At 48.8% G+C, this 16619-nt stretch overlaps 2 protein-coding genes across 2 annotated transcripts; both read right to left on the reverse strand.

Moving 5' to 3' along the window:
- Positions 1–352: 352 nt before the first annotated feature.
- On the reverse strand, positions 353–5452 carry LOC132571646 (zinc finger and SCAN domain-containing protein 31-like). Its single transcript, XM_060238442.1, has 3 exons — positions 5354–5452; positions 1986–2476; positions 353–409 (listed from the first exon to the last, which is right to left on the reverse strand). The coding sequence occupies exons 2-3, from the start codon at positions 2406–2408 to the stop codon at positions 353–355; spliced, it is 480 nt and encodes a 159-aa protein (XP_060094425.1). The 5' UTR covers positions 2409–2476; positions 5354–5452.
- A 10224-nt stretch (positions 5453–15676) lies between these two features.
- Positions 15677–16585, reverse strand: LOC132571647 (gastrula zinc finger protein XlCGF17.1-like; the record flags this gene model as incomplete). The annotated part of the gene is made up of 1 exon (XM_060238443.1): positions 15677–16585. A coding segment is annotated over one exon (909 nt), but the record flags the coding sequence as incomplete, so codon positions are not given.
- Between the last annotated feature and the right edge of the window lie 34 nt (positions 16586–16619).

Here is a 16619-nt window from a genome sequence, read left to right on the forward strand (position 1 = left end):
ATAGAATCTCTCTTATGGACATCTTGTAGAAACTGAAGCAGTAAAAGCTCCTTTGAGAAAGGAGGAGGGACCCAGGCTGTGCCCCCCCCCCACCTGCTCATCTCTCCTACCTGGATTGGAGGTGCAGCGACTGTTCCCACACCTTGGAAAAGACAACAGCTCAACAGCATCTCTTCACTGCCTGTTCCTGAGACAAGGGAGGGAGGAGGGTGTTTGCTTGTTTGTTTCCTGGTTCACACACACTATTCTCAGGTTTGGGAAACCTTCTGCTATGTACACTCAACTCATTTTTAAAATACTTTTTACTACATTCTGGGAGAGGCAGAAGAGAAGCACCAGGGACCTATGAGCCTTAGGTATTATAAATACTGCCAATGTATTTCAGACTTCTGTCAGAGTTGTGTTTGCTCTACAAGGAGGGAAATGAGGAGTGGAAATGCAATAGCATGAGATAGCACCATCCTGCTGGACCAGACATGACTGGAACAATTCTGGGACTTGAGGGTCATACGAATGAGCTTTCAGAGTGTCTCTGCGGCATGCTGAATTGAATATGTTTTATTTATTGTTACCGTAATGTTTTAATGTTGTAAGCTGCTGTGAGCCCGCCTTGCAGCATAGAGCAGGGTATAAATCACAAATTAAATTTAAATTAAATTAAACCATGTTTTCAGTCTGACACAACCTCAACATGACATCACATCTGTCCCATGTCCCACCCCAAGACCCTCTCCAGTGCCTACAAGTGCTGCCATCCCTACTCCAACCCCTGCGACCCTCAGCAGCCTCCCAGATGACCCTCCAACCCTAACCCTAAGCTTCAACCACAGGCACAGAAGGAAAATGTCCCCATGATTATTGGCCCCCAGGGAGTGGTTTCAGAGCTCTGCTCCCCCAGAAGGCGGAGGTTCCCTTTAGAGGTTTGCTTGCCTTCCCCTCCCCAGGGAAGAAAGGAGAGAGATGAATTTTTAAAGTTATGGGATAAATGGTCCTCCAGGAGTTTGTCTGACCTTTTAGAGACATCACAGTGTGTGGATATTGAGTGCCACCAATTAACTCTGTGTTGCCTATAGAAATCTGCATTCCCCCCACCCCTAACCTGACCTCTCTACCCATCACATTCAAGGCTCCCCAGGCACAAGGAGTCCTTACCACAGGAGAGGGCATCTTGGGCACGCTCCACTGCCTGCACCCTCTGCCCCTGCTCCAAGGAAGCTCCTTCTGCCTCAGGGATTGCAGCTTCCATCTCCAAAGGTGGTCCCTGCATCTGAAACAGCAGCAAGGGAGAGGGGTAAGACATGGAATGGAAAAGAGACCAAGGAATGGATCCTGCCCCAATCCCACACTTGGCACCCTCTTATCAGCAGTTCTGATGAGTTATCTGCAGGGGTCAGAAATTCTCTAGCAGAAGATGACAGTATATGTCACTTTAAGGCTTCATAATACTGTGTAAAGATTATTTAACTCCCAGTATACAGCCGTAACTAGAAGCATGTGAGCAACATGTGAAACTCATTAGCTAATTGAGCAAAGGGATTGGCTAATGGATGTATAACAACAGCGGCCACACTACTAACTCTTGTGGGTGAATATTGGAGGAGAGACGTGGAGAGGAGTTGGAGAGTGGCGTGTTATTCTGTTGGATTGATTGACTGTATTGGATTGATGGACTGGTAAATGACTATTCTTCTGGACTGTGATATTGTACCACTGAACTGGCTGGACTGAATGTGAGTGACCCGACCATTGGACTGACTTCGACTTATGGTTACTGCCTGAACCCTAATATACTTGTTGAACTGGCTGTTGAGTTTGTCTTCATTAGAACTATAGCTGGGGCTGGGCTGCGCAGAGTGCTCTACACAAGGAACTTCCTACACACTCTGACAGAAGAGGCTCGACACAATTATCCGGCAAGGAAACTTTAAGATAAGGTGAGATATTGTTGCTTCAATTAGACACACCTGTAGGGAATCCCTCCTCACCTGTTCTGCCTGCCTCTTCTCCTCTGCCTGACTCAGGAGGAAACCTTCGGCCAGGGCCACCACCTGGGAACTGGTCTCCGGCCCACATCCTCTGACCCAGCACTGCATTTCCTGGGGCAGGAGAGTCAGGAACTGCTCCAGGATCACCAGGTCCAGGATCTGCCTCTTGGTGTGCCTCTCCGGCTTCAGCCACTGGCTGCAAAGTCCATGCAGCTGGCTGCAAACCTCTCGAGGCCCATCGGCCTCATGGTAGCGGAACTGCCGGAAGTGTTGGCAACATACTTCTGAGGTCAGGGTGTTCTTAGTCAGGACCTCTGGCACAGCCCTTTCCCAGAATTCAACACCACTCCCAGCTGGGGTGGGATGTAGACTTTTGCTTGCTCTCTTCTCAGTTCCAGGTCCTTCTGAGTCCTGCTCTTCCATCTCCTTCCCCTTCTCTTGGGCCACCTCTGTCTCTGAAAAGTTGTCTTTATTCTGAAGAGAGGCTTCTCCTTGGGGGGACAGAGAGAGATAAACAGGAGTGTGTGAGAAGGAAGATACGTATATGCACACAAACACGCAGACACATACATGCACGTATAAATACAACCTCCACTCCAAAAAAGAAGCAGGGAATGTACCACAAGTCCTTCATCCTTGAGAATATTCATGATTTTCTCCCTGCCCCGTATTCCTGCTCACCCTGAAAGAAGGACCCTTTTCCACTGTCCAGACTATTAAGAATGAAGCCTATGCCAAGACCTTGGACACCTTTGCATGGTGCCCTGCTGGAGATGGAAGATGGGGGGAGAGTCAGCCAAAATACCTGCCATTGCAACAAGCCAATCAGCACGAAAGATTTAACACATTGGATCAAATCTGGGATTCTTTTCTGGGCCTCCTGACCCCCAAAAGGCAGGCTTCATATTCTTGTTGGCATCTCCCATAACAAGATCTGAACCCTCCCCTCCTGGGACTGGGCCCTGGTGTTTCTCCCTGTTGTGCTGCCTGTGGGGGGGGGGGGTGTCTGACCTCTCTCACCTGGCAAAAGATGCCCTTCCTCCCACCCAAGCCCCACTGCAGGAGGGATAGTCTGGCATTGAACCACATCTGCCTCTGCCCAATGAGCCATGGCAGGGTGGGGCAGGGGCAAAGCGTTTGGGGCAGGCGTGTTCTCTCCCTTTGTTCCCACTTTGCAAAACACTGCTGCAGGTGGGGACTCGAACCCGCATATGTAAGAACATAAGAACATAAGAGAAGCCATGTTGGATCAGGCCAACGGCCCATCAAGTCCAACACTCTGTGTCACACAGTGGCAAAAAATGTTATATACACACATACACTGTGGCTAATAGCCACTGATGGACCTGTGCTCCATACACTGTGGCTAATAGCCACTGATGGACCTGTGCTCCATACACTGTGGCTAATAGCCACTGATGGACCTGTGCTCCATATTTTTATCTAAACCCCTCTTGAAGGTGGCTATACTTGTGGCCGCCACCACCTCCTGTGGCAGTGAATTCCACATGTTAATCACCCTTTGGGTGAAGAAGTACTTCCTTTTATCCGTCTTAACCTGTCTGCTCAGCAATTTCATCGAATGCCCACGAGTTCTTGTATTGTGAGAAAGGGAGAAAAGTACTTCTTTCTCTACTTTCTCCATTCCATGCATTATCTTGTAAACCTCTATCATGTCACCCCGCAGTCGACGTTTCTCCAAGCTAAAGAGTCCCAAGCGTTTCAACCTTTCTTCATAGGGAAAGTGCTCCAGCCCTTTAATCATTCTAGTTGCCCTTCTCTGCACCTTCTCTAAAGCTATAATATCCTTTTTGAGGTGCGGCGACCAGAACTGCACACAGTACTCCAATATGTGGATCTCCTTGGTGTGTATTCATGACACAATCCTCACAGCGATGGAATTTTGTGCAGCATTTGTTCCTCCTGGCCTTGTACATATTGGGGGTGTGGCCACATCTGCATGCTCCACCCCTGCCTGCCTGTCAGAGGACCCATCTAATACTCTGATTGGTGGGCACGGGTGGTGTCTCTATGAGCACCCATGGGGTTGCTAGGCACTCTCCACCTTAGCAACAGAGGTATCTAAAATGTTCCTCTCTGCTTGGTGGGCCTTGGACCCCTGCTGGCTGCCCGAGCCCCACAGTGGGCCCGTATCAGGGGCTTAGGATGGGTTGCAGCCGATTCCAGTGCAGGCTGGACTTCCCTTCCCCCAGCCTGCACCCCTTCCTTAACTCACCCCACTCCCCAAAAGGCCTTCTTGGGTTGTTGGTTTGCAGAATGAAAATGACCAGTAAGAGAATGTCAGTTTCACGTATTGAACTTTCCTTACATTGAAAGACACGGATTATGGCTGCTCCCCAACAAACTCCGCTTACATAGCTGAACATCTCTAGGTGGCTGAAGCCAAAAAACAATCAAGAACCCTGAAGAAATAACCAACAAAGTTTACTACAGTGTAAAAGAAATTCCTGAGAAATTGATCCCTGCCATCCTCACAAGGCTCCCCCTTTACACTGAAATCGACATATGAAACTGAGAAGTCTGTTTGAAAGCTCTTGATTCAAGACATGCAGGATCAACCCGAGCACTTTCCCCCTGCTCTTGTGAGAGGCCGAGAAGACGCTTGCCCTTCAAGAGACATTTAGGGCACTTCATATAGTGGACTGTGCAATGGTTCTATGCATGAAAGAGATGGGGGCTCATTTATTGATTACTGAACATAAGAAATAATATTTGGATCTGTAGTAAAATGTGTTAGTTATGTATTCACAGTAATTGATTATGGCGGCTTTAGCCCTGAATCCCTGGGTTTGTAACAGCCAGGGAGGGGAGGAGGCTTTATAGGATCGCTCTTAAACAGACAAGGAAGCCTTTTTTCTGTTCCTCCCTGGACCTCGTGTGGCTAGAAAGCACCCCTCTGGGAGTTTTGACATTTCTGGGAGGGAAAGTGCAGAGCCGGGCTCCAGCCCCCCACCCCCGCCCCCCTTCAAGGGCTTGCTGCGTCCCCAGGGGTAGAAGCGCTCGCTTTGTAGCCCCAGAGACAGAAGCAGAAAGAGGGCAACAGTCCCAGCCTCGGGCTGCACAGGAAGCTTTCCTCCCTGCCTCTGCACCATCCCCGCCCGAGCTGCATCATTACAGAGCGTTGGTGGGCGAGGGAAGCCAGGCTGAAGGGCAGCCCGGAAGCCTCTGTCATGTCTCTGCAGCTCGGAAAGGACTAAAGCAGCACAGCTGTTTGCTAGAGAGGCCGAGCAAGGAGTGGGAGGGAGGACTCTGTGGCATTCTTCCCGTTCCAGTCCTCCCCCTCCAGAAATCCCCCACCAACTTAGCACAGCCCTGCCTTGGCATGCATGATCCCCGCCATGGCTTACTTTTAAGTAAACGCTTCCAGGCTCCAGCTGCGCTGCTGTTCTCCGCTTCAGCTTCTCTGCAGCCCTTCCTGTTCTCTGGCCCAAGTTCGGAAGCAAACTCCTTCCTCTGCGCATGCGTGCACAGGCAAGGAAGGCAAGCAAGAGCCCCTCCTCTTCTCTGACCTCCCCCCCCCCTTGCATTTTTTGCTGGGCCTCTCTAGCCAATGAGTTTCTGGCATTAACCCTTTCGGTGCTGCAGAGGAACGCAACCTGTGCCTTCCTGTCCTCTCCAGGAGAAGCGAGGCTGCCATCTGCGGGGCTGCTCTATGGGGCTGCTCGGGAGTAATTCCGCACGCGGCTGCATGCCCGGAGGATCCAAGGAAATGAGGCTGGAGCAGAATCCCAGCAGCTCCTTAGAATAAGAACCGGGGTGGGGGAGAAGAGGCGCACCAGGCTTGCTCTTAAATGGACGAGGAAGCCTTTTTCTGTCGGCCTCCCCCCCACTGCAGCTCAGATGGGGAGGGGGGCTGGGAAGGCGGGGTTTGGGGACAGGATGGGCTCATTCAATAGAGCTCTGAAGCCACCACCGAGTCCCCCCTCCGAAGCCGCCCTTTCCTTTCCTGCAGTCTGGAGATGCGCTCTTGTTAGGGCAGGTCTCCAGGCCCTCCCTGGAGGTTGGCAATCCCATCCCAATCGAGACAAAAGAAACCAGTGGTAGCCCCCCCCAAAAAAAAATATTCTCCCCCCAGCTGCCCCCTGCCTTTCCCAGCCCCCCTCCCTCCCTCCTGGGTCTCCAGCCAGGCCCTGCAAGATGCGCAACCCCAGCAGGACCCACAAGCAGGCTGCAAGGAAGCGCCAGCAAAGGGAGGGGGACCTCAAACCCCCCCCCCCCAAACTAGACTGGGTTTCCCTTTCCTCTCCCAGCAGAGGAGAAACCCAGATCTCCCCCCACGGGGAGACCCCCTTACTTGCGGGAGGCCGGACTGTAAAGACCCCAGGATGGGGGGGAGAGGGCCTATAGCAGCCTGCAGGGCCTAGAGGGGAAGTGGGGGGGGGGATGTGTGGGAAGGATCCTGCAGCCTTTTGGTCCTTCAGCGTAAGGGGAAGCCTCGTTTTTCTCTCACACACTCACATACACAACCGTATCTTTTTTATTTTTTGCATTCTGATGTCCCTGTGTGTCGGTGTCCTTTGCAAGAGTTGTGCATTTACAGTTTCTCAGGTGGAAAAAGAATCTTCTTGTTGTCTCAGAGGCACAATTCAGTTTCTTAATGTGACTGCACTCTTAAGGAGCCCTTGCTGGGAACTAACTCCCCACCCCCGTCTTTTCTACTACCTGTAAAGCTTGAAGAAGTTGTTTCACTGAACTTGAAGAGGTGTGCTGGATTAGACCCAGAATCAACTCTTGTTGCTCTCAGAGGGGCCACTGGACTCAGACTCTTCCCAAAAAGTATTCTTTGGCTGTATTTCCCCCCTATGATCAGGGCTTTCAACAGTTGCAAGGAAAGGAAAGAAATATGAAGAGCACATGTGTTTCTGAAAGGGTTAACCCAGGGAGCATACAGGGGCACCACCATGAACATCATCCTCAGAGCTGGGGGGGGGATGGGGGCGTAGACCACAATTTCTTGGGAGGGGGGAAGGGGCTGAACCTGCTCCAGGCCCACAGGGTTAGTAATTTCTATTTGTTTAAATTTGAAATTATTTATACTTCCAAAGGCTATCAACAATATCGGTTTAAAAATATATAATTTTATTCACTTGTCATAGTCTGACTCTCAAAGAAAGAGGACCTTCTGGAAAGAAAGATGCTGTGAACTGCTTCACTGCGACAAGCTGTGGAAATCATGTATGAAAGGAAATACTCCCCCCCCCCCTTTCCCTCTCACAAGGTAGCCTGAGTATGTGACTGGACCAAGGTCACCTAGCGTGCTTTGTGGCTAAGTGGAGATTTAAACTCTGACTGTTCCCTGGAAGGTCAGATGCTGAAGCTCAAAGACTTTGGCCACCCAATGAGAAGGGAGCCCTCACTGGAGAAGATCCTGATGCTGGGAAAGACAGAAGGCAAAAGAAGGGGACGGCAAAAGAGAAGATGGCTGGACAGCGTTCCTGATGTAACCAACATGAATCTGAGCGGACTTTGGAAGATGGTGGAAAACAGGAGTGCCTTGCGTGACTTGGTCCATGGGGTCGCACACAGCTGGACTCGACTGTGTGACTGAACAACACAACTCCCTAATCTTAGACAAACCCTCTTAACAACCAATGCTTCCTCTCAGCTCAATTAGTGTGATCTAGTTCTAAGTTTTTTAGTCTCTGGCTCACACAGTTTTGTCTTAGCTCAGGAAAAATGGCCCCAAAGCAAACTAATTTATGCAGTACCTCATAATTTAATGCCATTAGCTCACAAAGTAGAATTTTTGCACACAAGACTTCACAGCTTAGAGGGAATATTGTTAATTACACCACTAAGAAGAAGAAGATGATGATGATAGAAGAAGATATTGGATTTATATCCTGCCCTCCACTCCTTAAGAGTCTCAGAGTGGCTCACAATCTCCTTTCCCTTCCTCCCCCACAACAGACACCCTGTGAGGTGGGTGGGGCTGAGAACTTTCACAGCAGCTGTCCTTTCAAGGACAACCTCTGCCAGAGCTATGACTGACCCAAGGCCATGCCAGCAGGTATAAGTGGAGGAGTGGGGAATCAAACCCGGTTCTCCCAGACAAGAGAGCTATGACTGACCCAAGGCCATGCCAGCAGGTATAAGTGGAGGAGTGGGGAATCAAACCCGGTTCTCCCAGATAAGAGTCCGCATACTTAACCGCTGCACCAAACTGGCTCTACCATACTGGATACACACTAGGAAATCTTCAAACGCCTCTCAGAATCCACAGTACACTCCAGCATCTCAGATACCTTGACCTGAAATTGTGGGAGCCTTTGTTTGATTGAAGTACAATCCAGGAGAGCGGAATCGCCTCTCTTGCCATATTTCATGAACCAGCTTTATCTACCTCTCCCCAATCATACATCCACACAGAAACAATAGGTGAAAAGGCTATTCCCAGATATTCAATTTCCTCTTTTCTAAAGCTGCCCGGTGGTGCAGAATGGTCAGCTGCAGTACTGCAGTCCAAGCTCTGCTCACGACCCGCGTTCAATCCCAGCGGAAGTGCGTTCAGGGAAACGACTCAAGCCTTCCATCCTTCTGAGGTGGGTAAAATGAGTACCCAGCTTGCTGGGGATAAAGCGTAGATGACTGGGGAAGGCAATAGCAAACCACCATCTGAAAACTCTGCCAGGAAAACATCATGCTGTGACATCACCCCAGGGGTCAGTAACACCTTGATGCTTGCACCTTTACTTTTAAAGCTGCAAGTCTCAAGATACCAAAATCACCTTAACTTTCAGCACTGGAGACACAGGCCTCTCTTCCCCACTATCCTGACACACACAGCTCAAGACAGCAATCTTCCTCCCCTCTCCATTTCTTGTTCTCTAAAGCTGCAACTCCCAGGGCACGAAAACAACTTCCAGTGTATTGCCTCTTCTGATGATCCACAATTTTTAAAGCAGGGTCTGTAGGCAGAACTTCTACAAATCCCAAAGGAAAACATAAGGCAGGACAGTGAAGGGGTGATCCTGTGTGACAAGCAAACGTCCCAAATTCAGAGCGGCAGGCAGCCTCTTTAGGAGCAGAGAGAACGAGACCACAGTCTAAGCCTAACCAGCTTCAGGATGCTAACTGGCACCCAGAAGGAGGAGGGGGTTATTGCCTCAACTGGGAAATTCCAGGCGGGGGGCTTGAGGCATTTAATGCACCCACACAGAGGATGTTCCGATTCCCTTCATTTTGACTTCCTCCACGAATCTGGCCGATGTCCTTATAAAGCCGCCTATGGCCAAATTTCCCATCACAGAACTTTGCAGCCTCTGTGCTCCTGAGTGAATTTAGAAAACACAGAGTTGTTTTGAGGGGTCTGAGGTTTCTACATCGACCTGTGGCAAACCAGAAATGTTCATTCACTAGCTGTTTAGCGGCTGGAAAAAGTTTCCTGTGAGGAAAGGTTGAAGGGACTGGGACTACTCACAAACACAATTCACAGAAACTTTATTGACATAACAACGACAGTATCAAATCAAGGAAGCAGGGGGGGGGGAAGTGGTTAATAAAACTCCAGCAGGAACTGTCAAGCACCGATATTTCTCAATAACCAGTCTTTGTTTGCTAATCAAAGAAGCTTTATTGTTAGAAACTCAGGAGCTTTGCCAAGGACACATGCCTTGGGAGTAATGGAGTACCAACAGATATACAGTTACTATATAGCATGTCAGGTTACAATACAGATACGTTCATGAGTCACAGGTTCAAAGGTTACTAGGCAACTATCTATTTTATTACTAAGGAATCTCAAGCTTTTGGAAACATCCACCCTTCTCACACTTCTCTGTGAAGAGATAAGAATGTCTGTGTGAATTTCAGGGAGAGGCAGCTTAAAAGTAATAACGGTCACTCTATTCTAAATATCCCAGAGCCAGATGCTTCACTACATGCCCTGGAGATCGTAAACAATGGAGGGAGCAGACAGGGCAGACAACTTGTTTTATACAGAGCACACCATGATACCGAAATGAGCATGCTTGACAGGAACAAGCAATCACATTTGCAAAATATACTATGCATGGTGCAGAGTAGAAAGTGCTAGTTGTCTATGAAATCCAACAGTGGCAAAACTCATTTGCAACTGTGTCCTGGGTTTAGCAGGAGACAAAACATCCATTCCATACACAAGCATGACCCCCAAAACATGTTTCTCTTTACATGCAAGTTAAATGCAGTACTAGCGGGCAGGGAGGAAAACAGTCGGATGTTTAAATTTTGCATATTGCTAAATGTTTAAACCAGCTTTGCTTTGCAAATGCTGCAGGCAGACCTGGGAAATCATGCAGGGACAGAGCTCAACAACCACATGAGGCTGGTTGCTGGGGGGTGGAGCTGAGAAAAAGGTGGAGCTGGAAAAGGACATCATTAAGTTTTACTTGTATTCTGCTACTTCTCTATTCCAGTTGCCACAAGAACAGATCATGTTCTTACAGCAGCAGGTCAAAAATCCACAGCTTAAATATATTTTAATCACAATTTCCCTGACTTCAGACCAATTTCCCTGACTTTCCCTGAGGAATTCCCATTTCCCTGACTTTCCAGAAAGTGGCAACCCTACTTCAGAGCTCACTTCCATGGAGTTCTGTGGCTTGGAGAAGGAAGGGGTTTAGAGGGACGGTCCCTTTGAGTGCCTTCCCCACCCCCCTTCACTGAGAAAAATGGAGGAAGAGGGCACCTTCTTCTTTAGGTCCCTTAGAATAGATCCCCCTGGTCCAATCTTTCATAAATTTAGGGCGGGAGGGTTGAGAAGAGGCACAATCTGCAGCAGAGCAAATTTGGTGCCAGTACCTTAAAAACCAATGCCTCCCTCAGAGCACCAGATAGCCCTCGATCAGTTCTGCATCGTACCTGAAGGGGCCACTGAATTTACTGAGTTCTTGGGTTAGGGAACACAACCTGCTTCTTTCAGCCCAGGTTAATCCTACTGCCAGAATGCTTTCGGCTTCAAAGTGGAAAGACCCCCAAAAAACTCACAGCAGGCTGAACTAGGGAGTGGGGATTAGGGTTGAGAAATGCCTCTCTAGAACTGCTTCTCAGATAAAAATGTTTGTGAATTAAGGTTGCTGGCTGATTACACTATATTTACTCCAGCAGTAGAGAGGCTGTAGATGTCCGTCACCTCAAATTTTCTATTCCTTGATAGGCTCTGGGAAAGGAACTGTTTAAGCCAGATTTAAAGATGTCAAGAGTTAGATTGGCAGATACCCTGAAGTAGCAAGTTTCACGGAGGAGGGGAACCACTAAAAACGCCCTCCCTCCTGGGTGTAACTATGTTCTCAGCCTTTCTAAACTCATAGCACCAGGACCTTTGAAGAAACTCATCAGAAACAGCTATAAGAAAGTTTCATGCTTTTATGGATTCTCTAAGGAACATGGGAGCTACATTTGTGCCTCAGACTCTTCCTACAAACAGAGCAATGAGAAGATTCCTATCTTGGGTGGATTCTTTTATTCTAAAAGAGAGATCAGCTGAATTTCTGACCTGGAGATCCCATTGCCCATCCTTGTTTTCTTCTCTGTGGAATCTTTTTTGGATTTTGAACATAGCTAATACTCTTTCCACAGTCTGAGGACTTATAACATTTATTTCTGATCAGGATAAGGTTTCTTCTGTAAAGCCTTTTAAAGCAGTTGGCACCTTTTGTGGATACGCTGCAGTCCAAGCTCTGCTCACGACCCGAGTTCTATCCCAGCAGAAGCTGGGTTCAGGTAGCTGACTCAAGCCTTCCATCCTTCTGAGGTCAGTAAAACGAGTACCCAGCTTGATGGGGATAAAGCGTAGACGACTGGGGAAGGCAATGGCAAACCACCCGGTGAAAAGTCTGTAAAGAAAACATCATGATCTGACATCACCCCAGGGGTTGGTAACAACGAAGCTTGCACCTTTACTTAGATTACAACCCTTTAAAGTGGTTGGCACCTTTTCAATACTTGTAAATGTAAAGTTCTGCATTTCAGTAGGAAAAATCCCATGCATAGCTATAGGATGGGGGAGACTTGTCTTAGCAGTAGTATGTGCGAAAAGGATCTCGGGGTCTTAGTGGATCATACGCTGAACATGAGTCAAAAATGTGATGCGGTGGCTAAAAAGGCAAATGCAATTTTGGACTGTATCAACAGAAATATAGTGTCCAGATAAAGTGATGTGATAGTATCAATTTACTTTGCTCTGGTAAGACCTCACCTGGAGTATTGTGTTCAGTTTTGGGCACCACATTTTAAGAAGGATATAGACAAGCTGGAACAGGTCCAGGGGAGGGTGACGAAGATGGAGAGAGGTCTGGAGACCAAGTCCTATGAAGAAAGGCTGAAGGAGCTGGGGATGTTAAGCCTGGAGAGGAGGCGGCTGAGAGGTGATATGATCACCATCTTCAAGTACTAGAAGAGCTGTCATATGGAGGATGGTAAGGAATTGTTTTATGTGGCCCCAGAAGGTAGGACCAGAACCAATGGGTTGAAATTAAATCAAAAGAGTTTCTGGATCAACATTAGGAAGAACTTCCTGACCGTTAGAGCGATTCCTCAGTGGAACAGGCTTCCTCGGGAGATGGTGGGCTCTCCTTCCTTGGAGGTTTTTAAACAGAGGCTAGGTGGCAATCTGACACCAATGAAAATCCTGTGAATTTGGGGTAGGTAGTTGTGGGTCTCCTGTATTGAGACGGGGTTGGACTAGATGACCCTGGAGGTCCCTTCCAACTCTATGATTCTATGAACAAACATCTCCCATTGGAACCCAAAGCATAAGGTTTCTTCTGTAGAGTCAAGCCTTTTAAAGCAGTTGGCACCTTTTCTGGATACACTGCAGTCCAAGCTCTGCTCACGACCCGAGTTCAATCCCAGCGGAAGCTGGGTTCAGGTAGCCGACTCAAGCCTTCCATCCATCTGAGGTCAGTAAAACGAGTACCCAGCTTGATGGGGATAAAGTGTAGATGACTGGGGAAGGCAATGGAAAACCATCCCGTAAAAAGTCTGTAAAGAAAACATCATGATCTGACATCATCCAAAGGGTTGGTAACAACTTGATGCTTATATCACAGCCCTTTAAGGCAGCTTTGATGCCATTAAAGACTGCTACTCCACGTGAATCTCTTTCCACATGCTTGAGCATTCATAAGGCTTCTCCCCTGTGTGGATTCTCTTATGCCACTGAAGACTGCCACTCCATATGAATCTCTTCCACACTCTGAACATTCAAAAAGCTTTTACCCTGTGTGGGTTCTCTGATGCCATTGAAGACTACCACTCCACATGAATCTCTTTCCACACTCTGAGCATTTATAAGGCTTCTCCCCTGTGTGGGTTCTTTGATGCCATTGAAGACTGCCACTCCACATGAATCTCTTTACACACTCTGAGCATTCATAAGCCTTCTCCCCGTGTAGGTTCTCCTATGCTTTTGAAGATGGCCACTCGTATTGAATCTATTTCCACACTCTGAGCATTCAAAAGGCTTCTCCAGAGTGTGGGTTCTCTGATGCTTTTGAAGATGGCCACTCGTACTGAATCTATTTCCACACTCTGAGCAATCAAAAGGCTTTTCTCCTGTGTGGGTTCTCTGATGACTTTGAAGACTGCCACTCTGACTGAATCTCTTTCCACACTCTGAGTATTCAAAAGGCTTCTCCCCCGTGTGAGTTCTTTGATGATACCGAAGATGGCCACTTGTATGGAATCTCTTTCCACACTCTGAGCATTGAAAAGGCTCTCCTTTGTGGGTTCTCTGATGCTTTTGAAGATCGCTGCTCATACTAAAACTCTTTCCACACTCCCAGCATTCAAAAGGCTTCTCCCCTGTGTGGGTTCTTTGATGCGTTTGAAGATTTCCACTCTGATTGAATCTCTTTCCACACTCTGAGCATTCAAAAGGCTTCTCCCCTGTGTGGGTTCTCTGATGCTTTTGAAGCTCGCCACTCATACTGAATCTCTTTCCACACTCCGAGCATTCAAAAGGCTTCTCCCTTTTGTGGGTTATCTGATGTGTTTGAAGACTGGCACTCCACATGAATCTCTTTCCACACTGAGCATTCAAAAGGCTTCTCCCCTGTGTGGGTTCTCTGATGCTTTTGGAGATCGCCACTCGTAATGAATCTCTTTCCACACTCCGAGCATTCAAAAGGCTTCTCCCCTTTGTGGGTTATCTGATGTGTTTGAAGACTGGCACTCCACATGAATCTCTTTCCACACTCCGAGCATTCAAAAGGCTTCTCCCCTGTGTGCGTTCCCTGGTGCCTTTGAAGACCCACTCTGACTGAATCTCCTTCCGCACTCCAAGCATTCAAAAGGCTTCTCCCCTATGTGGATTCTGTGATGATATTGAAGACCGCTGCTCGTACTACATCTCTTTCCACACTCTGAGCATTCAAAAGGCTTCTCCCCTTTGTGGGTTCTCTGATGGTATTGAAGACTGCCACTCTGACTGAATCTGTTTCCACACTCCAAGCATTCAAAAGGCTTCTCCCCTGTGTGGATTCTCTGATGATATTGAAGACCACCACTCGTAATACATCTCTTTCCAAACTCTGAGCATTCAAAACGTTTCTCCATGACTGAATCTCTTTCCTAGGGTGGCCAGACCGTCCCGGGCTGGCTATACCGGGACCATTTAGAGGTCCCGGTTTAGCCAGCCCCGGAGGAGGTGGGCCGCGGGCGTCGACGGGGAAGGCGGCGAGTGAGGGAGGGAGCGTCCCTCTCTCACTCGCCGCCTTCCCCGCTGACGCCCGCGGCCCACCGCGCGGGCCCGGCGGCGGTGGCGGAGGCCTCTCCGCGGCCTCCGCTGGTCGCTGGAAGCCCTCCATCCCTGTGGCATCGGTCCCATCATTGTGGGGCCCAGGGGGCCGGCGCAGCGGCACGCTGAAGCAGCCTGTCAGTCACTTCCGGGTTCCTGTCCTGCAACTCGACCTGTGTTATTAGTGACAGGCTGCTTCGGCGTGCCGCTGCGCCGGCCCCCTGGGTCCCACAACGATGGGACCGATGCCACAGGGACAGGCTCGAAACACTCTATAACCCCTCAAAAGAACAGCAGTCTAGCTCGCTTCCCCCGAGCCCTGCTGCCATAAGCCTCAAGGGGGCTCATTTTGCGGCATCTCCTGGCGGGAGGGTGGCACCCGCACGGGACACATATCAAATGAAAGAGGGGGCGCAGGGCTATCAGAAACAGCCGGCGGAGGGAGTCGGGAGACCACCCCACTGGGGGATCCACACCCCGAAAGTGATGAAGGTGGCGCAGATAGAGCCAACAGAGCAAACAGGACAAAATAAATAGGCGCATTATGCAGCACAGTTGAGAAAGTGCCTTATCCCATATACTGATGAAGTATATACAGGATTTGAGAACAAAATTGTTTCCGGCGGTGATATTTGGGGGATTTTTGGGGACGTCACAGGAAGTGCTGTGAAGTCACTTCCTGTTTCCGGCAGTGGCATTTGGGGGAAGTGATGTCACCGGAAGTGACGTCACTTCCTGTTTCCGGCGGCGCGCACGCTTTGCGCGCGCACACCCCTACCTTCCCCCCCCCCAAAGGTGTCCCTGGCTGGCCTTCAGACATTATGGTCACCCTACTCTTTCCACACTCTGAGAATTCAAAAGGCTTCTCCCCTGTGTGGATCCTCTGATGCCTTTGAAGACTGCCACTCCAACTGAATCTTTTTCCACAATCTGAGCGTTTAAAAGGCTTCTCCCCTGTGTGGGTTCTCTGATGATACTGAAGACTGCCACTCGTACTGAATCTCTTTCCACACTCTGAGCATTGAAAAGGCTTCTCCCCTGTGTGGGTTCTCTGATGATACTGAAGACTGCCACTCGTAATAAATCTCTTTCCACACTCCAAGCATTCAAAAGGCTTCTCCCCTGTGTGGGTTCTCTGATGCTTTTGAAGATCGCCACTCGTACAGAATCTCTTTCCACACTCCGAGCATTCAAAAGGCCTCTCCCCTGTGTGGGTTCTCTGATGCCTTTGAAGACTGCCACTCTGACTGAATCTCTTTCCACACTCTGAGCATTCAAAAGGCTTCTCCCCTGTGTGGATTCTCCGATGCCTTTGAAGACTGCCACTCTTACTGAATCTTTTTCCACACTCTAAGCATTTAAAAGGCTTCTCCCCTGTGTGGGTTCTCTGATGATACTGAAGACTGCCACTCGTACTGAATCTCTTTCCACACTCTGAGCATTGAAAAGGCTTCTCCCCTGTGTGGGTTCTCTGATGATACTGAAGACTGCCACTCGTAATAAATCTCTTTCCACACTCCAAGCATTCAAAAGGCTTCTCCCCTGTGTGTGTTCTCTGATGATTTTGAAGACTGCCACTCTGACTGAATCTCCTTCCGCACTCCAAGCATTCAAAAGGCTTCTCCCCTGTGTGGATTCTGTGATGATATTGAAGACCGCTGCTCGTACTACATCTCTTTCCACACTCTGAGCATTCAAAAGGCTTCTCCCCTTTGTGGGTTCTCTGATGGTATTGAAGACTGCCACTCTGACTGAATCTCTTTCCACACTCCAAGCATTCAAAAGGCTTCTCCCCTGTGTGGATTCTCTGATGATATTGAAGACCACCACTCGTAATACATCTCTTTCCACACTCTGAGCATTCAAAACGTTTCTCCCTGTTGTGGGTTTTCTGA

Source organism: Heteronotia binoei, chromosome 5 (assembly GCF_032191835.1).
Source record: "Heteronotia binoei isolate CCM8104 ecotype False Entrance Well chromosome 5, APGP_CSIRO_Hbin_v1, whole genome shotgun sequence".
NCBI classification, from domain to species: domain Eukaryota; kingdom Metazoa; phylum Chordata; class Lepidosauria; order Squamata; family Gekkonidae; genus Heteronotia; species Heteronotia binoei.